This window comes from Melanerpes formicivorus, unplaced genomic scaffold, assembly GCF_026170545.1.
Source record: "Melanerpes formicivorus ecotype bairdi unplaced genomic scaffold, bMelFor1.0.p_v2 SCAF_69, whole genome shotgun sequence".
NCBI lineage: Eukaryota > Metazoa > Chordata > Aves > Piciformes > Picidae > Melanerpes > Melanerpes formicivorus.
The window spans coordinates 2,346,581-2,370,774 of NW_027142421.1; the positions used below are offsets into that span (position 1 = coordinate 2,346,581).

The window sequence follows — 24,194 nt, forward strand, 5'->3', positions numbered from 1 at the left end:
CCAGGCTAAGCAGACCGGGGTGTCTCAACCTTTCCTCCTCAGAGAGTTGCTCCAGACTTTCAACATCTTTGTAGCCTTTGCTGGACTCTCTCCAGTAGTTCTGACAGATGGGGAATGGGAATCCTTCCCCTGCTCCATCTCTCCTCATATGGGGCACAGGCTTCTGCCAGCAGAGTAAACAATGCAAGTAATAGGTTGTCATCTTCTGTTTGAATCAGCATCAGGGAGTGAACATTTTGTCAATGAGTTTCACTAATGTTTGCTGACTTTGGAAGAATGGTGAAAGCCAAATGACTTTGGTTGAGTCAGGATTGGAGGAGAGCACATGGAAATAAGCACAGGCTTCTCTCCCTGTTTCCCTTTTACCATTTTCACCTAATCCCTCTCTCTTTCTTTCTCGCTTCACATCCAGCTCTTGCTACACTCACCAGGCCCTTCTACGATGAAAAATCCCTTAGGGCATCTGGATTAATCCCTGCACATCCTTGATCTGACCTCATCACTGATCCTGCTTCAAGAGAAGGTGGGATGAGAGATGCCCTGATCCCTTTCAATTAAAATTCTCATGTGGTCCTACAAATACATCATGCTTTTCTCCACCACATAAACAGTCTGCAGTCCAAAATGGGATTTAATTAATCTTTGTACTGAGTAGCTTTGCTTTTATTGCTCTATGATAATTTCACCTCTACAATACAGGATCACAAAAAAGGCAACCAAGCATATAGCCCATAAAAACAATAAAATACAGCCAAGGTTGTTGTGAGGTGGAGTGAGGTTGTTGCAGACTCTGCAGGAATTTAGGCCAAGAGCTCTTCAAAGTACTACGGCCAGCTTTCCAAGGATCTGGAAATATTAACACAAAGGAAGCTTGATGGCTTTTTTCATCCTCTGTAAATATGATGTTTCTCTGGGTCCTGTCTTCAAACCCTCTGAAAGGATGTTCATTCTGCAATGGAAGCCTTGCTTTGCAACAGGTTCACCATTTTCGTGTTGTACCAGCTCTGAGGCTGCCTGTTTCCATTACTGTAGGGAGCAAATGGCTTCTCTCAGAGACCGTCTTTACTGCTTCTCCTCCTTAGGCTGCTGAGGACCCAGCTACAGTGATATTCAATTACCTTACTATAACTCAGTGGAAAATAAAAAGTCTATTATCCAACACCACCTAATTAACTAAACCATGCAACCGAGCACCCTATCCAGTCTCCTCCTAAACACCTCCAATGATGGTGACTCCACCACCTCCCCGGGCAGCCCATTCCAATGGGCAATCACTCTCTCTGTGTAGAACTTCTTCCTAACCTCCAGCCTAAACCTCCCCTGGCACAGCTTGAGACTGTGTCCTCTTGTTCTGGTGCTGGCTGCCTGGGAGAAGAGACCAACCTCTGCCAGTCTACAACCTCCCTTCAGGTAGTTGTAGAGAGCAGTAAGGTCTCCCATGAGCCTCCTCTTCTCCAGGCTAAGCAACCCCAGCTCCCTTAGCCTCTCCTCATAGGGCTTGTGTTGCAAACCCCTCACCAACTTTGTTGCCCTTCCCTGGGCATATTCCAGCAAGTCAACATCCTTCCTAAACTGAGGGGCCCAGAACTGGACACAGGACTCGAGGTGTGGCCTAACCAGTGCAGTGTCCAGGGGCAGAATGACCTCCCTGCTCCTGCTGGCCACACTGTTCCTGATGCAGGCCAGGATGCCATTGGCCCTCTTGACTGCCTGGGCACACTTCAGGCTCATGTTCAGCCTATCATCGACCAGTACCCCCAGGTCCTTCTCTACCTGGCCGCTCTCCAGCCACTCTGACCCCAGCCTGTAGCACTGCATGGGCTTGCTGTAGCCAATGTGCAGAACCCGGCACTTGGATGTGTTACATCTCATACCACAGGCACCAGACAAAATAAACGAAATTCCACCATTCCACCAACAACTTGCTGTTCTATTTCCATTGGGTGATGATGACAGTCGTCTTCTAATGCACACAAGTATTTTCTGCTCACTAGCCAAGTTCATGTGTATGAGCATCTATTGATCTGTTGTCTCTCTTTCCCTTCTTCCAAAGGAAAAAATAACCGCACAGCTCAGTAATGCACGGCCCGTGCTCCAGATGAAAATAGTCTGAGGCACTTACGTGATTCAGTGAATTGAGCTAAACAGGCAAATAACCTTCACAAATTTGAACTGCCCATTTTACAATTAATGTTACAATTAATATCAGCTGATAATGTGATTAGGACTAGAGAAGTGATTGTCCCTCTGTAATGGGCACTGGTAGGGCTATACCTGAAACACTGGGTGCAGTTTTGGGCCCCTCACTACAAGAAAGACATTGAGGTGCTGGAGTGGGTGCAAAGAAAGGTAAAAAAGCTGGTGAACGTTCTGGAGAACAGGTCTTCTGAGTAGTGGTGGGAGCTGAGGTTGTTCAGCATGGAGAAAAGGAGGCTGAGGGGGGACCTCAATTTCTACAACTCCCTGAAAGGAAATTAGAGTGAGGTGAGGGGTGATCTCTTCTTCCAAGTAGCAAGTGATAGGACAAGAGGAAACTGCTTCAAGTTCCACCAGAGGAGATTGACGTTGGACATGAGGAACAATTTCTGTCCCTAAAAGGGTTGTCAAGCCCTGGTACAGGCTGCTCGGGGGGCAGCGGTGGAGTCACTGTCCCTGGAGAGTGCTGAGGGACATGGTTTAGTGGTGATTTAGCAGTGCTTGGTTAACAGCTGGACGTGGTGATTTTAAAGGTGTCTTCCATCCAAAATAATTCTGTGATTCTAGTGTATGATTCAGTGATTATTGTTGGGTTTTTTTTTTTAACTGTACTAGTTTGACAGCCTGACTAAAGCAACACAGATACGTCTGAGGACCCCTCTAGGTCTCACAAATAACCTCTTCGACTTTATGAGCTCTTCCTTCCAGCACTGTCTCCTCTCCCCCCTCCCCCCTCTAGCCACCCAGGGCCCCTTGGTTCCCGGTGCGGAGCTCCTCTAGCTGCAGCATCAATGCATTATTAAACATATACTGTGTCAATAATTGATATGGAACCAACTGTGCGTTGTACAGCCGAGCCACCCCCGACCTGGCCACGGCCGTGCCCGCTCTGGCGCTCTACCTGCCTCGGCCCCCGGCACGAAGCCCGCCCCGCGTCCTCCCTGTCCCCGCCCCGCGGCACCGGCCCGCCCCCGGCGGCGGCTGGGTGGCTGCAGGGGTGGCCGTGCCGGGCTGGGCCGTGCCGGCGCGGCGGGAGCAGGTCCGGTCGCCGGTACGGCGGGAGGCGGAGCTGAGCGGCGGGGCTGGGCTGGCAGGTGGGGGCTGCCGGGAGGCGGAGGGTGAGGAGCTGGGGCGGGGGTTGTCCGCCCTTGGAGGTTGCGGCCGGCGGTACGGCTCGGATCGCGGGGGAACGGCGGTCCCCACAGCTCGGGCCGTGGAGGGGCCGGTGGCGGTGCCCCGCGTTGCAGGGGCAGATGTGCGGGACTGGGGCTTGCGGGAGGCCGGCGCGGGGGTGCTTGGGGCTGGGGCTGCCGCTGCTGCTGCCGCGGCCGGACCCTTAGGTGTGCGGGAAGTGGGGAAGCCGCGTCGGGAGCTGTTATTTTCTACTCCTCCTTCCTTTGCCTTCCCTCTTCTCCCTCCTCCTCCTTCTCACCAAAACCAGGAGAAGGAGGCGTGTTCGTAGAGCCTTGCTGCACCGGTTTTGCTTGGTTTGTTGTTGCAGGGTTTCGTTCGCGGGGTGGCTTTTGGTTGCCTTCCCTCCCGCCCCCCACCCCCCCCGCCCGAGTGCTTTTATTGTGGGTTGGTTTTTTCTTTTTTTCCATTTTCTTTTCTTCCTCCCCCACCCCCCACTACCCCCTTCCCTTTCTCCCGCCTCTCTCTTGGCCCATTGCACGCTTGGATCCGGCTTTATCTTTCCTTTTTTCTTTTCGGCGGTGCCTCCGGGAGGGGGGAAGGGAGAGCGGGGATGAGTGCAGCTTGACGCACAGCTGAGGGGAGGGGGGGCACCGCCGGCAGCTGCAGCGGTTCGTGGCCGCAGGGTGCGGGTGAGGAAGGGAGAGAGCGAGGGGCTTGCTTGGTGCCTCCCCCTTTTCTTCGCTCCTCTCCTTCCTTCCTTCCCATTCCCATCCGTCTCGGGCCCGGAGCCTGTGTGCAATATATTTGCGTTACGAGGTGTGTGTGTACGTGAAGGAGAGGAAGGGAAAGACTCGTAAAGGAGTCGGGGCTGCCCCTGGCCCCCCCTATCTATGTGACCCCCCCCCTCACCCCACCACCCCTCTCTCTCTGGGAGGCTGGATGGCGATAGACCGGCGCCGTGAGGCGGGCGGTGGGGGCCGGCCGCTGCCGGAGGAGAACGGCTCGGTACCGGGAGCCGGGGGGAGCAACGCTGCCGCCGCGCCCCCCCCGGGGCCGCCCCCCGCCAACGCCGCCGGAGCCGAGATCCAGCCGGTGCCGCCGCCGCCCGCCGCCTGCAGCCCTCTGCTTCTCGACTACGACGGCTCGGTGCTGCCCTTCCTTGGGGGTCTGGGCGGCGGGTACCAGCGGACCCTAGTGCTGCTCACCTGGATGCCGGCCCTTTTCATCGGCTTCAGCAAGTTCTCGGACTCCTTCCTCTTGGACCAGCCCGATTTTTGGTGCCTGGAGGCTGACGGGCAGGGTAGCGGTAACTGGAGCGGGTCATTGGCTCCGGGCCACACCAACCGCAGCGACAATGGCAGCATCTTCCCCTCACCCGGGTTACCCACCCCTGCGGGGGGCAACGCCACCGAGTGTGACTGCCATGAATGGCACTACCGCATCCGAGCCGGCCTCGTCCAGAACGTCGTCAGCAAGGTGAGATAGGTGGCTTCTCTTGGCTCCCCTCCCTAGCCAGCCCTCATGGATCCCAACCCCACTCATCACCCATTCTTCCCAGAACAAAGGATGAAGCTGGACACGATGTGCATCTGTCCAGGTGGCAGGTGCCACTGGGTCAGTCAATTGCCCTGTGGGTTACCCTTCAACCAAAAGTAAATCCTGCATCCCCATTGTTCTTTCCCTCCTTGCCACGCTGGGTATCCATCCTGTGGGTTTGTACCTTGAGGCTAGCTTGCAGCACTAAGTGCGAAGTTATGTCCTGGCACAGGATTCTCAGTAGCTTTTCAGGACCCCAGTGATGACCTCCTGCCATCTTGGGATGCAAGTGTCAGTGGGAAAGATGCTGCAGATGAGTGTCACCAAGAAGTGAAAAGTAAGGGTTTGGGGAGAAAGCTCTAGTCGTGATATCACTCATCTATACCAAAGCAGCTGTGCAACCCCAAACCCAGGTTGATTTTCGGAGGAGCTTGTGAGATGGCCACTGTGAGGAGGAAAATAAGAGGAAAAAGTCCTGCTGACTTTTTCTGGTTTTGTGCTTATTCCCTTGATAGCTGTTGTGGTAGAGCAATAAAAGAAGCAATGCCTCGCACAAGTTGTACTCCAAAGGCAGAAAGTGCATGCTGCTCTGTGTTGTGTTTCCTAACACAAGGGCTAAAGTGGAGAATATCTAGATGGGGTTGTGCTGATTTCTCCTCTCACTTTGTATTTGCTAAGTGGTGCAGGCAAAAAACAAACCAAAAAAACCCATCAAAAATCAGCTTTCACCCAAAAGCTTTGGCTGGTTTGTGGTCCTAGCCCTGTGAAAGCCCTGCCAGCTGTGGATAGGCCTCACTGGTGTTAACAGGGAACTGTAGTCCCTGGAAATGTAAAATGAAACTGTTAGACCTGGCAAGTTGTTCCGTTAATCTCCAGACCCCCTGCCTAAGATCAGCAAAAATGACTTCCTGCCTGGGAGCAGTGTTTTGGATTAACTGTGTTTATCTAGTTGGGGAGAAAGAAATGCAGCAACAATCAGATGAGCAACTTGGTTGTGCTTTGGTTAGCCAGCGCACGGTCCTGTTCAATCACTGAAAATCACTTCGGTTTCTCTTTGTGTGCCTTGCAGGCGTGTGCAGCAGGGGGGAGTAAGCAGGTAAAGCTAATCCCTCAAAACCTTGAACCCAGAATGAATTAAAAAACCCCCAGACAACCCCAAAGTGATCCAGCTATGGCCCTTCCATGAAAATAACGCCTGGGGGACCTGAGCAGTTTGTGATGTAGAAGTGCATAATGAAATTCGATGTTTGAGAGGCAGATTGTCATCCCTTTAGAACCAGGGATTGAGGTATTTGTATGTTTTGGGTAACACTGATGCTTAAGTGTGATAAAGATGATCTTGAAATATTTGTTTCTAGTGTGAAGTGTAAACAACCAAACTGTTTTTTGAGATATTCGAGTCTTTTGAAGGTCGTCATCGCGTTGACCACAGAAGGTCAAGGGAGAGTTAGTTGGCCACGGTGCATGCTTCTTTAAACATAACATAAAAAATATTCTTGGAAGGACTTGTGGTAAAGGGCAGATCAATTTTAAGGGGTAAATAAACATCTGTGGTCCCTGCTGTCTTGTTTTCTATTAGAAAGAATAATAATCGTATTCTGAGTCAATGGGTTTTTCCAGCGAGGAGTTTTAATTTTGTTGTGTGCTGGCATCCAAAAACTTGGCAGCTTTCTTGCTTTCATTTGTAATCCCCTGTAATTATAATTAGGCTGTTTTCTTGGGGTCAGGATTCCTCCTTCCTTTGTGCTTTGGGTTTGTTTTGGGGGTTTTCTGGGTGGGTGTGCTGTCTGTTTCTATCCTAGTGAAGAAAAAAAAGGAGAAACCCAGGCTGAGCGTCAGCGTAGCTTCATTCAGACTTCCTTTCTCATAACCGCTCAGGAGCTCTGATACTGTAGGGGTAATTCTCAGTGCTGCTGGCTCCTCTTAAGTGCATCCCACTGTCCTCTGTGGGAAAGAGTGGCCCTGGGTGCATTCAGGAGACTGTATGTTCAGATCTCCCTTAACTTCCTTCAAAAATACATTTATTTCTGTAATGTATTATGCAATGTTCTCATCTTTCTAAATAGAGTTTTATTAAATCTTAGTCTAATATACACTTGGCTGCATGGTAGCCAGGGGTTATATTGAAATATCATAGAAAGAGCCAAAAGTATATTAATAAAAAATAAATGCACTTTTGTTTGGCCAGTAAATCCCCTTGTTCTCATCCTTGGTGGCTGGGTGCTCAATCATTGTTTTATCTTCAGAAATGATGAAACAATTGTGGTGATGTAGCACGAAGCTCTGTGTTTTGTTGATCTACGTGCATGTGAGAGACAACCATCCTCCCTTCCTTGGGAGCAGATTGCTGTCCTTACACTGTGTTAAGCTTCACAGTCTTCTAATGGGACCCTCACCAGACGTTGCCTCTCTGTCTAGGCTTTCTCAATACTCCTTTCCCCAGTGCCCATTTTCTCCCTACATGTGTTCTGCTTGGGACTGATGGAATGGAGATCTTGCTGTTTCTGACCTGTATTGTTGAGCCTCATTTCTCTCTGAGTCTTTGTTGGAGTCTTGCACCTTCCTTGGAGAGTGGTATTTCCATGGTGGGTCCTGCCATTGTCCTGACCTCCTTGACTGAGTCACTAGGAACAGTGCTTTTTATAGTGCTGCCAGTCTTTGAAACTGGAAATGGTAATAAAGGATGTGCTGCTTATTATTTAACACTGTTGAAATACATGTAGGGAAGAGGTCAGATGCATAATTTAACCACAGGGATTCCAGTGGCCATATTAAATCACCCATCGGAGCTAATGTCTTGACTTGGGACATAAATCTTGGACTTTTGCTTGGTTTGTATCTAAATATCTTCCTTTTAGGATAGTTTACTTGGAGGCTTTTTCAGCACTAAAAGCTTCTTTGAGGATTTTCATCTGCTTTTTATCACAACATCAGTGTTACCACACTGCTGTGAAAGGGGTGCATGCATATTGTTTGTGAGAGATGTGTGCTGGCTAGTTAAATTAAATTGAAATGGTCCACCTCAGGATGCTGAGATATGCTCTCCTTTATTACCGTGGAGAAACCTGAGGTCTTGTTTTACCCATCTGAAGTGATGCTTCAGGTAATTTATTAGCAACATGACAATTAAACACATGCATCCAGGAAGCCTAAAAGAAAACCGGAGTGTGTTCTTAGTAGGGACTTTGTACTCTCACTAACTTCTCATTAACTTTTTACGCAGACATGTAGTGATAGGATGTGGGGTAACAGCTTCAAACTGGAAGAAGCTTGGTTTAGATTAGCTATTAGGAAAAATTTCTTCATTAAGAGGGTGGTGAGGCACTGGAACGGGTTGCCCAGAACAGTTGTGGAGGCTCCAACCCTGGCAAGTGTTCAAAGCCAGGCTGAATGGGGCCTTGAAGAACCTGATGTAGTAGGAGGTGTCCCTGTCCCCTGTAGGGGAGTTGGAACTAGATGATCTTTAAGGTCTTTCCCAACCCAAATCATTCTGTGATTCTCTAGCATCTGAATCTTCTGACCATCTGTAGTCTCGAAGCACAGTTTTCACAGAGACTCTTAGCTACAGGATTGATGGTTGTTGGTTTCCTCCCCCCTGTTACCAGGATGATCTGTCCCCCATGTCCAATTGTGTTATGTGGTGGGGTTGGTTGTTATTCTGAATGTTTGTTTGTATAATGGCCACCAAAAGCTGATGAAGGGCCAGAGGTGAGGCTTGATTAAATTGCAGTGGTTGATGGCACAGCATCCCACTGCGCGTGCCCGCAGCCCTCCAGATCTTTCCACCTCTTGGGAATGGCATAGAGGGAAGTGGTTAGTTGAAGGCTGTGTTTTAATCACCCAGAGCAATTATGTAATAATATTTCATGTCTAGTCACAAGGGAATTCCTGTTGTGGCTGCTTTTCAGCTCCAGATGCCTCGTTTTGCTGCAATGCCGTTCTCTTGGCTCCCTGCTTCCCACTTCATTTGGGTTGAGTCATCTTCTTTCCCAAGTAACATGCCATTGTTTTACCTATTTGCCGCTGGTTCGATTGCTCTCATGCCAGTTTGGCTGAGCCTCTAGCAGACTGTCCCCTCCAAAAAAGCAGATCTTAGTTCAAGACAACAAAGTATTCCAGGGGCAGTGCTGTCTTGGTGTGAACTTGAACTGCATCAGGCTGTGATGTGATGCTCTTTGTTCCTACAAGGAAAGATGCCTGTTTCCTACCAGCCTTTATTTCATTGCTGTTATGGTGGTTTTGACACTTTTTCTGGACACACCTTCAACTGATTCAGCTTGCAAACCTGATAAAAAACCTCTCTGTAATTACATTTGTTTCCTGACTATCTTTTTTTTTTTCCCTGGGTTTTCTGCTGGATTAATGAAGTGAAATGGCTCTGTGCAGTGAGATATGCCCTAGACTGTGGTGTTGTCTCATGGGACTATTCTCCATATCTGCAAGTAGCCAGACATGGTACAACAAAGTCTGTGTGTAATTACAGTGATGATTAATATGGCACTGCCTGTGAGGTGATGCTTTTGGAGTAGGGGATAGGTGTCCATTTCAAGTGGACTTTCAGTGTATAGTTGTTAATTAATTTTAAGGGACCACCATCCTTCCCAAAGCAAGAGCTGTGCTACCCTTGCTTCCTCCCCTTTGTGCTCAAAGTCTCCCTTGTTTCTCTGCGTCCTCCAGGTGACTGGTCTCTGCAAATCAACTTCAGAAATGCTGATTCTTCTCTTTTTCTTTTTCCCCAGCTGGGATGTGTCTTGTCAGTGCTGGTACCTGGCTGACTGGCTTCCACATAGTCCTGGGTCAATGAAAACCTCAAGTTATGATACCTAGTGCAGTAGCTGCATTAGAAGTGGCAAGACTGAAGCTAGTAGTTCATCCATACCCTTACTTCACTTGTATAGATTGAAGTAGTGTAGGGACCTGCAAGCAGAGACAAGCAATAGACAGAAAAACTGTTCTAAATGTCTTTCAGACAAGGCTTTGAAATGTCTCTCTGCTCCTAAACCTTCTACTGTGAGGACAGGCTGGGACAGTTGGGGTTGTTCAGCCTGGGGAAGAGAAGGCTCTGAGTAGACCTTATGGTGATCTTTCAGTACTGAAAGGGGCTGATAAAATGTGGGGCACAGACATTTTAGCGGAGAAGAGGTGACAGTTTTAAAATAAAAGAGGGGAGTTTGTGGCAATGCCAGTGACGAGCAGTGTGAGCAATCTGGCATTGCCACAGGAGTTTTAGACTAGGTACAAGGAAAGAATGTTTCATCCTGACAGTGGTGAGACATTGGCCCAGATTGCCCAGAGAAGTGGTAGATGCCCCACCCCTTGAAATGTTCCAGGTAAGGTTGTTTGGGGCTCTAAGTAACCTGCTGTAGTTAGAATAGAATAGAATAGACCAGGTTGGAATAGACCAGGTTGGAAGAGACGTTCGAGATCATTGCGTCCAACCTATCATCCAACACCACCTAATCAACTAAACCATGCAACCAAGCACCCTATCAAGTCTCCTCCTAAACACCTCCAATGATGGTGACTCCACCACCTCCCCCATGTTCTAGATGTCCCTGCTCTCTCTGCAGGGTGGTTGGACTTTTAAACGTTCCTTCTAGTCAGTGATTCTAACAGGCGCTGAAGGGGTCAACAAGTCCCTATGGTCAGAGGAATCCAGAAGCACTGCCAGACCAGAGCAAACTTCTGCCCTTTTTGGGTTTTTTTTTCATGGCTTCCTTAGCAATGGGAGAGATAATAGAGGTTTTTTTCCCCTTCCCTCAGCAAGTTAGCTGATAAAAAGTTAGTGGTTACTGGTCTGAGCACTTGCAGGGGCAAGAAATGTGCTTGTTGGGGATGGACTGAGGAGAGCTGATGACCTGCTTGGGCACCCTGACCGTGGTGGTGTAGTCTTCTGGTTATCAGGGTCCTTATGAGCAATACTCCAAACCAATGGGCAGGTTTCTGTTTGGTTGATGGAAAGGAAGGGGATGGCTGTTTGGGAACAGTACCGGTGGTTTCCAGGTGTAAAGGACTATCCTCTGCCTGCCTGGAAACAGTAAATTTACCTCCTCTTTGAGATTAAAAAGTATGATGTCACCAGACTATAAATACTTATTTAGTGAGCCTGGTCATAGTTCTTATTTGTTGTGTACAGGCCAAAAAAATGTTGAAAAAAACCTGACCTAGAGAACAGAGACTTGGTTAAGATCAGTTCTGACATCAGAACCCAGGTGGTCTTAGGTTTTATATCTGCTATGAATTTTTATTTCATTAGAGGGAATGTACATAGAGGTAGTTCTTACTATCATTCTTAAGACTAAGCATCTCATGTAACAGGAATCTAACTTCAGCCCAGCAAAAATAATATGTAGCACTGGTGGAAGTTACAATCCTTCTGAAAGGTCGTTTCATATTGAAATATCTTGAAGTAACTCCCAGCTTTTCCAAGGCTTGCTGCTGAGCTTTTCCTATTCCTCACTTTCCGGGTGTATGTCAAACAACTGTTTGTTTGGTTTTGTTTCCACTCCCTGATACATCCTGTATCTCGGTCATTCAGTTCAAACAGACATACCCTGCCGGTCCTGTGGCAGAAGTTGCAGGCTGTGATGTGTTTACCAGCTGCTTAGGCAGGCTAATCCCAAATTTCCGAAGTGTACTAACAGTTCCAGCTCTTCTTACTTGGGCTACAAGGGTATGATTATGAACGATGACCTCATGTTTTTCTGAAAGGGTTTGTCAAAGGGGAGGAATGGGCACTTCAGATAGCAACTAATTTGCAGTCAGTTGGGAGAGAACATTCCACGCTGCTCTGAAATGCTGGTCGTTCTACCAAAATACCGGAACAAAAGACTAAAGTAGCGAATATATCCTGGTGCTAATTTCTGGGGTGCCCACTGAGATCCACAGGTAGTAAAGCCAGGAGGATGGGGAATGCTTGTGAGCTGTAGGGAAGCAGTACATTCGCCTAGTCCAGCAGAATGCGATTTATGGTTACCCTTGTGTGCGGTTTTCAGCAGGGTGGTCTGGTTCCCTGGAAGAGGTTTTTCAGCTCCAGACAGTTGTGGTGGAATTAATTCCAGCTCAAGAAGTGTCTCCCTGTTTCTTTGCCGTGCTCTGGGGCTGCCTGCTCACCTCCTGGCCTCCAGAGCAAAGTCCATGGCTGTGCATACATTGTTGCAATATCCACCCAACAAATATTAGTAGGGACAAGAAGTATAAATTAAATTATACGACTTCTCCCCCTGCTCTGTCTCCCAGGGTTGTGGAAAACATTGTCTGCTTGGAGAAGACAAGCCTGACAGACTTCATATTTTGATTTGTAAAACAAGTGGAACATTTTTTCCTCCTTTCTTCCTTCCCCTTAATATTTAAGTCTGAATCAATACTAGACGTTGTTTTTTCCCCTTTCCCTCTTCTTCTTGCCTGAATGATGATGACTGTAGACCTTGAATGATAAGAGGGCAGGGTCACAACAGCCATAATTGCATGGCAGAATGAAGGTGGCTGATCTTTTACTCTACAGTGACTTTGAGCAAGTGTTTCTCATGAGGAACAGCTTCCTCCTCTTGTCTCCTCCTTCCCCCTTTTTCCATGTCGGAGTTTTACGCTGTGCTTGATATCTTCAAGCTTCTCTCACTGATTTTTTTAGAAGCCCCTATAAGACAGTAAATTAGGTTTTGCCATCTCACCAAAATCTGTGGTTTATGCATGTGCAGTTTTGGCAGCCTGAAAAATATCAGTCCTCAGAGTGTTAACTTGGCTTTGATAACCAGATGATAGCAACTGTTAATATTTAACTAAAACATTGCTGGGTGGTGGTTTGTTTTTATTTTTTTTTCCTTTCGTTTTTTACATATGGCTTCTATTTACAGTGCTCAGACCTGCTCTAAATACCAACCTGAAAAGCAGTTTAACTCTTTGTTTGGTTGATGAAGTCAGTCCCAGCGGCACATACTTTGCTCAGAGTAAAGGTTTTCAGGCAAAAACTGAGGATGGCACTTGAAAAATCATTGTTCTGTGTGTATCTGAGTCCTAGTGATGGGTGAGTCCTAGTGATGGGTGTTGTTGCTCCTGGTCTTTTCATGTAGCTGGAGGAAGGCAAACAGCTAAAGGTCTTATAGCAAAGAATAGATGTAAAATTAAAATCAGTTTTGTGACAGTGGCTCCTAATGATGCCAGAATATGTGTCGAGAAGCTACTTAACTGTAGCACAGAGATGCAAAAGAGAGGTGGAAATAATCCTCATCCTGCTCAGCTCTGGAAAATGATGAATATAATATTCATGAAAGCTACAAGCAAGATCTTGTATCTCCCAACTCTTTTGATGTTAGATGTCATTACTGAGTTGGAAAAAGCAAAGCAGATTGCATCAGCTGAGAAACCAGTTAGTTGACTAATCTGGGGAGGGTGAAGGCTGGAGAAGATCAGAGTGTCTCAGAATAAAGGGAACTCCTGCTACTGAAATGGAGAGTAGTGACACAAGTGGGTGGTGTATGGATGCTACTAAAATTGATTTAATCAGGTTGAGTATTCATAAGACTGTCATATGATTAACAAATCAGGATTTAATTGTTAGCGTATTAGCGATGGTTATTTACTTAGCAAAATTCCTTCTTCCCTCTCCCTTTAGGGAAAAGAAACAGACCTGTGATGAGAGCAAGGTTGGGAACAGAAGAGCTAATTGCTCCTGATTAAAGTGTGAAGTTGAAGGGTAGATGAAACTTCTCCAGTTCTGCAGTGGTTCAGGTGGCATCTCGTTATCTTGGGACTCTGCTTGGTGGATAAACTCGGAGGTCTTTCTTGCTTATGGCACAGACTAAGGAGTAATTTTGTGCAGAGCACTTGATTTAGTCTTTCCTAGCTTTACTGAAACAGAGTCAATTTGTGGCCTTTGGCAAATTTTGGGCTTGTTTTGTGATTGCAGTGTGTCTTGAGCCATCTTGCCGTGTAGGGGAGAAGGCTCTTAGAGGCGAGCTGTGATTGAAAGGTGTTAGATATGGCACAAGATTACCCTGAGGTAGTTAATACTGGAGGGAAAGTATCTCTGCTTCTCTGATGGCAAGCAGGTTAAGGTGACATGTGCTTTAAGTGCCCCATCCTGGGGAGGAGTTTGTAAACCAGGAAATGCCAGTTTATGTACCAGTGTTTAACACAGCGATGCGTGGCAGCATGGCCCCGAGCCTATGTGCTTTATCCGAGGCTGAAATACCAGGCTTTTAAAATGTACACTTAACAAATTAATGTGGAGGTTTCGCAGCTAAGTCATGCATATAAAAAAAATAGTGTGGGTTTTTAGGGTGTGGGGGGGAAGTCTTTTGAAGGATGTCTTTCAGCAACTTTAACCATGTTAACCATTAGGGAAATTTGTGAAGTCCATGGTTCTGCAGTCTTGGGCTGTTTGCAGGGCTGGAAACTGTTTTCATAGGTACATGAGGCTGCTTTCATACAATGCTGCACGATCTAATTATATCTTTCTTGGAAGACTGCAAAGCATGTGTCCTCTGGCTCACGCGCCCTCTCCGCTTTCTCTCTGCCACTCTTCTCCCTCCCCATGTCCCTGAAACCTTTGGCTTTGTGGTAGTAGCCAAAAGAGGTTTCTTTGTTTTATTTGTTAGCTGGTATGTTGCCCAGGCCGTTTCTCATGTCTGATTAAAGCAACCTGATGCTTTCTGTGTAGGTGACCTTGTGCTTGCCGTGCATGAGTGATTTTGCTGGGCTGCAGCTTTCCCTGACAGGTGCCTGCCATACTCAAGAGGGGTTTACTGGTTTCTGAGAATGAAAAGTGCAGAAAATGTTGTTACTGCCATAGGAAAATAAATTGGGTAAGAAGCTGAGCAAAACAAACCCTCACATCTGAGTCAGCAGGCTCCAGTGTATGGAAATCAGGACTCCAGATGTGTAGGGAATGGGAAGGAGGCAGAAGTTGAGCACAGGCTGATACTCTGGTACTCACAGTGTTTCCTTTTACCTCAGTAAAAGGCAAACTTGGATGGTTACAACCATCTCCAAATCACCACACACACACAGAATCACCAAGGTTGGAAGAGACCTCAAAGATCATCAAGTCCAACCTGAAGCTTGGTATACTTACTCAGTAGAAATGTGCTTTGGAAGGATTTATCTTTAAGAGGTCCTAAACACTTGAGCGCTTGGTGGAAGATTTTCAGCCAAAGCATCTGCTTATCTAACTTTCTTCAGCATTATCATGTACTCGGCACTTGGAGGTCTAGCATTGTGCAGAGAGGAAGCGGCTTAAAAGTCAGGTGTTGACCGTGTCGTGGTTTGAGGCATTCCAGCGTGGGTGGTGTAGACTACTTGGAGTGGCTGTTCAAAGAAAACAAACAAAGTGACCTCTCAGTAACTGGTTTGTTGTTGTTCTTGTGTTTTGTTTTGGTGGGGTTTTTTGAGTCAGCTGCTCTTACCTGAGTAACAGAAGTGTCCGATAAAAACACAAGGAAAAATCGAGTCTGGGGACGTTTGGTTCTGAATGTGACTGGTCAAAGAAAGAAGTCATCGCTTATTTTTATGCCTTCTTCTCAAGTCTCCTGGGATTATTTGATTGATTGATTATTTTTTTACTCTTCTTAATGTTACCATTTTGAAATGTGACCTTCTCGATACTTTCACTCAGCTCCTTGTATGTTCTCTGGAACATTTTATTGACTTTTAAACTACTAGATCAGAGAGTGCTTTGTCTGGCTGTTGGGATCCCAAAGGGGAGACATCCTCACTCTGAACCTTGATGGTTAAATTTTAATGGCCTGTTGATGCCAAGGCTGAGAGGGAGATGCAGAGATAACTGTGGCAGTAGGACCACCCCAACTTTAAGTGTGGAGGTGGGCTGGCACATCCCTCTGGGAGGTTCCTCCTGTGACCTCTTTGGTGTAGTTTCAACTGCACAGTTATATTTTACTGAACATAAAAATGAGTTGAGCATCACACCATGTTGTAAACTTTCTTTAACCTTAAAAATGGAGCCAAAGCATCACCTTTGTTCAGGAGGTGAGAAGGGAAGTAGAGATGTATTGTCCTCGTAGCAGTCTAGAGGGAAGTTTTGGTGCAGTGGTCTCCAGTGGCTGTAACTTTGAGTATTACTCAGTTTAGTCCTGGGAAAAGGCTTTAGTGGTGGGTATATTGTTGTAGAAGTACTGGCTTTTTTGTTGCTTTCCTATTTTGTTATTTTTCAGTACTTTATCTGCTGACTCAGAGCTTTTCCCCCCAGGAATAAGTACCTGGAGGCTGGTTTGGTTGTTTCTTGGGGGGGGGGTTGTGTGTTTTGTTGCATGCATCATGTGAAAAGCATACCTTTAGGGGGGTGTTGTTATTTTTATATTAAAAACAAGACAAAAGAACCCACTCCACACACAATAAAAAAAAAAAACCCCAACTAAAACCACCACCACCAAAAAACCCCAACCATCACAGGAAAACAAACAAACAAACTTTGTGTTTTGTACTTTTGGGGGGAAAATGCTCTAAGAGTAGATGAAGGCTTCATGAATTTAAACTCTTTACTGAATGAGGTGTTTATATAAAGAATGGATTCTAGTATCATAGTATCATTCAGGGTTGGAAGGGACCACAAGGATCATCTAGTTCCAACCCCCCTGCCATGGGCAGGGACACCCCACACTAGATCAGGCTGGCCAGAGCCTCATCCAGCCTGGTCTTAAACACCTCCAGGGATGGGGCCTCGACCACCTCCCTGGACAACCCATTCCAGGGTTTCACCACTCTCATGGTGAAGAACCTCCTCCTCACATCTAGCCTGAATTCTAGCGCTGTGCAGGGAAAACTAACAGGGCTTGATTACCAAAAGCTGAAGCAGGAAGTAGAGGAACAAAGGAAGACAATATCTGACACACATGGACCATAATGAGACATGGCACATTCTTATTTTAATTTACTGGTCTTCAAGTTGTCATCTCATGCAGGTGAGCTTGTGGCTTTTCCCCAGGAGGGATCTGGGGCTGCTGTGGTGAGCTGTGGCACATGTGGTAGAGCTCCCAAGGTGAGACCTTTTCTCCACTCTCTTCATGCAGTGTGTGGGGCATATCATGTGCCTCAGAACAGAGTCTGCCAGGGCTATCACAGCAACTGGGTGCTGCCTTGCTAGGGAAGGACAAAGGGTGCCCCTTCATTTTTGCCTTAGGGTCTTCTAAGGCAGCTGCTTGTGTTACTCTCTGGTCTTGTGCTGAAACCAGTGCAGAGAGCAGTCAGAGCCACGCTGATCCACCAGCAGGCTGTCTGGGGAAGGGTCTGCTTTATTTCAGCAATGATCTGGGCATTGGCTGTTGGAAGTGGCCTGAGAAGCCACAGTGTAGAGAGTGTGTTCGTATCCAGCTCTCCCATCACGGGTTCTTTGTTGCCATGCTCTGGGAAAATGTCAGACCAGAGCATCTTTCTTCCTGCCTTTTTGGATCTTCCTGCTGGAAAGGAGCTCTGCAGAGAAGGCCCTGGGAGTGCTGAGGGACAAAAAGTTCACCATGAACCAGCAATATGCACTCATGACCAAGAAAGCCAATGGCATAAAGAAGAATGTGGTCAACAGGCCAAGGAAGTTTTATCTCCCTCTTCTCTGCCCTAATGAGGCCACATCTGGAGTATTATGTCTGGAGTATTATGTTCTGGGTTCACAGGTCCAGAGGGACAGGGAACTACTGGAGAGTGTGTCAAATGGAAGGCCCTGAGGATGATGAGGGGACTGGACCATCTTTCTTAAGAGGAGAGTCTGACAGACCTGGGGCTCTTAAAGCTGGCAAAGAGAAGATTGAAAGGGGTTCTTCTCAATGCTTATAAATGTCTAAAGGTTGGAAGTCATGAGGATGGGGCTGGGCTCTTTCCATTGGTGCCCAATAACAGGACAAAGGGTGACAGGTACAAACTAGAACACAGGAGTTTTCACTTGAGCTGAAGGAGAAAGATCTTTACTTTGAGGATGATGGAGCCCTGGAGCAGGCTGCCCAGAGAGGTTGTAGATTCTCTGGAAACTTTCAAAACCCATGTGGACTTTGTGTTCCTGTGCATCCTGATCTAGGTGTAACCTGAGTTAGCAGGGGTGTTGGACTAGATGATCTCCGAAGGTCCCTTCCAACCCTCACCATTCTATGATTCTTTGCTCTTTTTAGGGGCAGAAGGATCTGCTTTGCACTTTTCCATGTGATTAAGGTGAAGGTAGAACAACCCAAATCCTTGGTAGGCATCTTCATTATGAGCTTTTTGGTATTCAGTGTGCTTAGATGCCACAGGCAGCATTATGGCCCCTGGAGGACAGGTGCTTTCCAGGCAAGAGCCCTTAATGGAGACAGTTCACATTTGTAGTAACAAACATGCAGCAGACTTTACACTTGTGACTTTTACAACTTAACTTCAGTGCAAATACTGACTCACTGCATGAGCCCTGTCCAGGTTTCTACCCCTTGTAAAGGACTTAGAGGAAGGTTACTTGGTTGGTGCATTACCTTCTGCCAGATGTCTTCCCAAGCATCTCCTGTTTCAAATAGTCCTCCATCTTGATGTGAAGAGTACAGTGACTCACAGCACAGGTGGTGACTCACCAGTATCAATTAAGCATTAGGATCCTGAAGGTGTGACTCCTTAAGCTTTGGGGGGAAAAAACCTGCTGTCACAACATGAAAAAAACCCTATGCAGTATATTGCACCCCTGCATAGGTGGCAAATTCTCTGCGTTGCTTCACTGCTAGGAAATAAAAACACTTGATTTTTACATGCTCCCTTTCCACCAGTGTGTTTTGCAAACAATTATTTGTGTTTTAACATAACAATACAGTTCTGTTGGTTTAGCAAGTCAGAAAGAAGATGGATGGAGGACAGAAAGACAGACAAAACCAAGGGACACAAAGAGAAATCCCAGGGAGCACTGTAAATTTAGCAGCATCCTTCTTTTAGTGGAAGTGAGACCTTAGGGGATTCAGCCAGAGCAGTTAGAGGATTTAATGGTCTCCCCCCTGCTTGTAACAGGTTAATCTACCTTTTGTAAGAGGTGGTAGAGGATTAGTGTCTAGTTTCCAGCCAAAGCAATCTCCCAGCTCAGATTTACATGGAGTTGCACTAGAGCCGTCATCAGTGCTGCCCAGCCCAGCATTTTGTTCTGCAGGGACATGGAAACCTGTCACTCCTTTCTCCATGGAGCAAATCCTAGTGTTGTGTTTGAGGGATGAAACTCCTGGCACTGTCAGCAGGACTTGCTGTAGCTTCTACTGTGTCTGCTTTGTGTGAGCACTGTGAAATACCCTCTGTTCTGCCTAGCCTGGGTGTGCATACAGAGGGAGGCAGCACTGGTGCTGTATGATGGATGGTTCCTGCTTCATTTCTAGCTCTTCAAAGCTGAGGCTGTAGTCCTCTTCCATGAGGACTCTTCCTGTGCAGACTGGCTCTTCCTGTTCCATGGTGAATAGAAGGACAAGCACAGCTTTCTGTCAGAACTCCTGCACTTCCAGCCTGAGGAAGCTTTGCTGGCTCATTCTGCTGCTGTGTGAAGATGGGTGGGATGATACACTACCTATTAAATATGTATTCTGTCCTATAAGTCATCTTCACCTGAGGCTGCTTTTGACTGCAGTGTCCAGCTTTCCTTTATGCCCTCTTCTTATTCTTCTGTCTGTGAGTCTCATGCTCCCGTGGCACCCACTGCTGTCCTGCCAGATTTATTTTGGATAACTGCTTGATATGGTGGGTGACTTCTCTCTGGTTTATGGCAGCCTCTTAGTGTTGATCAAGTTATTTAGGGATGTGGCAGATTCTCTGGGAGTTTGCACTGAAACAACTGATGAAATATTTCACCATTTCCCTATTTACAAGTGCTGAGGGGTTTGGAGAGCAAGAGGTTTGGGGAAGGTCAAGGGCTGCCTGTGTCTGTCTAGGGGTTTGGGGCTCAGCTGTGATTTATGTTGGCTGCAGAGTGAAGGCTCAGTCTAGGGCAGGAAGGGGCCAGGCACAAGGTTTGGAAGGAAAAACATGTTTTTATTCTCAGAGCAACTGGGGAATTGGGCAACAGCCTTAAAAATAAACAAACAAATAAAGACTTGCAGATAAGTTATCAAGAAGAGTGGGAGTGTTTTAGGCACCACTGAAGGACATGCTGCTGGATTGATGTTGCTCAAGCATTTAAACTGTTGCTCTGGTGCTAGTGTGCCCAGCGTGCTTTGACATCTGTTGTCCTGGCCTGAAGTTTCACAACAGTCCTTCATGAGATTTTGTCTCTTTCCAACCATGAACCTTTGCCTCCATGTAATCAGGGACAGCACATACCCCACCTAGGGCTTGGATCAGAGCTAGCTCTCTTTGACTAACAATAGTAAGCCGTGAAAATGAAAAGGTACCACAGAAACTCATCATGGTAGGAGTCGGAAGGGACTTCTGGAGATTACCTAATTCAATCCCCATGCTAAAACAGTGTGACCCAGAGCAGGTTTCCCAGGATCACAGTGTCCAGGTGGGTTGGGAAACTTTCCAGATGAAACTCCACATCTCTGGGAAGCCTGGTCCAACCAGGCAACAGTCTGGCAACCTCACAGGAAAGAATTTTTTCTTCCTGTTAAGATGGAACCTCCTGGGTTCCAGTTTCTCTATGCTGCTCCTTGTCCTGTCACCACTGTGAAGAGTCTGGCCCTATCCTCTTGCCTTCCACCCTTTAGCTGTTGATAAGCACTGAGAAGACCCCCTCTTAGTCTGCTCTTCTCCAGGCTGAACAGCCCCAGGTATCAGCCTTTCCTCAGAGAGATGCTCCACTTCCCTAATATTCTTTGTAGCATCCACTCTTTCCAGTAGTTAGCTGTCTTTGCTGAACTGGGGAGACAAGAACTGGACCCAGTGCTCTAAATGTAGCCTCACTAGGTCAGAGTAGAAGAGGAGGAGAAGCTCCACTGACCTGGTCACACTCTTCTTCATGCATCCCAGGAGACCACCTGCAGCAGGATATCTGCTGTTTCTTTTTTTGCAGTTGGATGACAGTGCCATTCCTCTGACCACAATAAAATTAGAAATTAACAACATGTAGAGCTAGCTTAAAAAAAAAAAAGAAGTTCTGGTATAAATACAACTGTTGTTAAACAACTCAATGTGTTCTCTCAAACAAAAGTGATTTATCCTCTTTAAGCAGCATATACCCCTTCTGGACTGTGAGAATTAGCCTAGGGCATTGACAGCCACCTAAACATGAGCCAGCAGTGTGCCCAGGTGGCCATGAAGGCCAATGGCATCCTGGCCTGCATTAGGAAGAGTGTGGCCAGCAGTCATTGTGCCCCTGTACTCTGCACTGGTTAGGCCACACCTTGAGTACTGTGTCCAGTTCTGGGCCCCTCAGTTTAAGAAGGACATTGAAACACTTGAAGGTGTCCAGGGCAACAAGGCTGGGGAGAGGCCTTGAGCACAAGCCCTATGAGGAGAGGCTGAGGGAGCTGGGATTGTTTAGCCTGGAGAAGAGGAGGCTCAGGGGAGACCTCATTGCTGTCTACAACTACCTGAAAGGCGATTGTAGCCAGGAGGGGGTTGGTCTCCTCTCTCAAGCAACCAGCACCAGAACAAGAGGGCACAGTCTCAAGCTGTGCCAGGGGAAGTTTAGACTCGAGGTGAGGAGAAAGTTCTTCACCGAGCGAGTCGTTCGTCATTGGAATGTGCTGCCCAGGGAGGTGGTGGAGTCGCCATCCCTGGAGGTGTTCAAGAGGGGATTGGACGTGGCACTTGGTGCCATGGTCTAGTCATGAGGTCTGTGGTGACAGGTTGGACTTGATGATCTTTGAGGTCTCTTCCAACCTTGGTGATTCTGTGATTCTGTGATTTCAAAGCCTGCCTGGAGCTCAGATGTATCTCCCAAACTTTGTTTTGTTTGTGGCTTCTCTGGGCAGGTGTTGCTCTCTGCTAACTGGAGGTTGGTTCTGTAATTACAAATATTTGGAGTTGCATTTTTCCCATTTGCTAAATACTTTTAAAAAGTCACTGTCTTTGGAGAGCAGTTCTTGCTGTGCTGTTTGCCACAAGGAACTTCAAGTCATTTGGTGGGAAAAAAAATGCTTGCTTTTGGTTCCTTAGTGTTTTCAGCGTGTAGGTTGGAGGTTCAGATACACATGTCCTATCTTATGCAAGTCAGTGCAGCGAGGGGCTCAAAAATACATGCAACTGAAGCAAGGAAGCCTGAGCACTGGTGAGGGTTTGTTGGCCACGGAAGTGTTGTATTTCCTGGTGAGAGGGTGTCTTGTAGGGAGGACGCCCCTGTGATGTTGAACCAGCAGGCTGAATCAGAGCTAGCCTTGTTTGTGGAAGGACTCATCTCATTGAGCTCTTTGGGCAGAGGCTTTCTTTGGAAGTTTCATCTGAATTAAAAAAATGCACAGCTTCATGGGTTTTGGCCACGAAACTTCCGTTACTGGTGACAGAAGAGCTGCTGTTATTGTGTTACCCCCAAGCAGCCATTTCTTCTGTAGAATTTCAGTTCTGGAGGATCTGACTCTCCAAAGTGAGCCTTCTTTTTTCCTGCCGTGCATCTGGCTCCCATTACCATCAATATTTGAGCACTTCACAAACCACGAGCAGACGTCTCTTCCTAGGTTTATTCAAGGGCATAAAGGTACTGTGCATGCTTTACGTGGAAGAGATTGAGTTACTTGTCTGAGGGCAATGAGGATGTTGTGCTAAAGCCAGGAATGCAGCCTGGTTCTCCTGAGGCTCAAATGCCTCAGAGGGAAAGCATCCTGGAGCTTAGGGAAGGCTCTCTAGAAACTTTGTTGTTCCTCTTTCTCATGAGAATGACATTGCGTCCTAATGACAGGGCCTGAAACAGTCAATGTTCTCTCCCTTTGGACAGAAAGGGTGATTTCAGTGTCCAGAAGGTTGAGAGAGGTTCTCCTTCCTCTGTACTCTCCCCTGGTGAGACCACATCTGTAGTATTGTGTCCAATTCTGGGCTCTCCAATTCAATACCCAGTGACAGGACAAGGGCCAATGGGTGGAAGTTGAGGCACAGGAAGTTCCATGGAAACATGAGGAAAAAACTTTTTGCTGTGGGGGTGATGGAGCACTAGAACAGGCTGCCCAGGGGTGTTGTGGAGTCTCCCTCTCTGAAGATATTCAAAACCCACCTGGAAGTGTTCCTGTGTGTTCTGGTATAGGTGATCCTGCTCTGGCTGGGGGTTGGACTAGATGATCTTTCAAGGTCCCTTCCAGCCCCTAGCATTCTGTGATTCTGGGAAGAGGGACAGGGGAAGTAGCAGTGAGTGTCTGGAGGGCTATGGGGTTGATTAAGGTACTGTAACATCTGTCTTGTAAAGAAAGGCTGAAAGACCTGGGGCTGTTAAGTCTGGAGAAGATGGGGATCTCATTAATGTTTACAAATATCTGAAGGGTGGCTGTCAAGAAGGTGCTGGTCTGTTTTCAGTGGTGCTGTGTGATAGGATGAAGGGCATCAGACATAAACTGGAACACAGGAAATTCCACTTCAACATGAGGGAAAACTTCATTACTGTGGGTGGGACAGAGCACTGGCACAGGCGGCCCAGTCTGCTTGTGGAGTCTCCTTCTCTAGAGAGTCTCAAAACCTGCCTGGACATTGCAATCCCCTGTGGCCTGCCCTAGGTGATCTTGCTTTGGTAGGGGGCTTGGATTTGATCTCCAGTGGTCCCTTCCAACCCCTGCCATTCTGTAATTCTATGATTTGTCCTGATGAGTCATGCCATTAGCCACCACCTGGGGAACTGGGATGCTGCTGAACTTGCTCTTAAATTGGAGAGCTTATTGATGGTGAGATGCTGTAGCTATACAAATGCAGGTATGGGTTCGTCTCTTCTCCTAAGTAAAAAGTGATACAAGAAGAGGAAGTGGCCTCAATTTGCACTAGGGGAGGTTTAGGCTGGACATGAGGAACAATTTCTTTCCTGAAAGGCTTGCCAAGTCCTGGAACAGGCTACCTAGGGCAGTGATGGCGTTGCCATCCGTGGAGGGATCAAAAGCTGTGTAGATGTGGTGCTGTGGGACATGGTTTACTGGTGACCTGGCAGTGTTGGGTTAATGGTTGGACTTTATGATCTGAAATGTCTCTTCCAACCAGAATGATTCTAGGTTTCCAGTGTCTGATGGAGATATGTCCCTTGGTCTAAACTCATGGCCTGCAGAGGGTGAGACTTAAATGTTGGATATGGTCATTATATTAAGTCTGATGAAACTCACTGAAGTAAATGAGCCTTTAATTTACTTCTTGAGATCTGGAGTTTGACTGGAGAGGTCAAGCTTTCCTCTGCCATTTTGATGTACTCACGCTAGGACTGAAATGTGGATGAAGCTCTGCACCATCATTAGTATGCTTAAACACCTCTGAGAAACTAATTTATTTCAGTT

At 47.1% G+C, this 24,194-nt stretch overlaps 1 protein-coding gene across 2 annotated transcripts in view; it reads left to right on the forward strand.

Moving 5' to 3' along the window:
* The first annotated feature begins 3,225 nt into the window (after positions 1-3,225).
* Positions 3,226-24,194, forward strand: part of SLC22A23 (solute carrier family 22 member 23) — a 108,029-nt gene continuing 87,060 nt past the window's right edge. Inside the window, exon 1 of one of the 2 annotated variants that reach the window (XM_068163019.1) lies at positions 3,226-4,806. In XM_068163019.1, coding sequence (XP_068019120.1) covers positions 4,270-4,806 — 537 coding nt within the window. In that variant the 5' untranslated portion in view covers positions 3,226-4,269. The remainder of the gene's footprint in view (positions 4,807-24,194) is intronic. The other variant, XM_068163020.1, reaches the window with a different exon arrangement.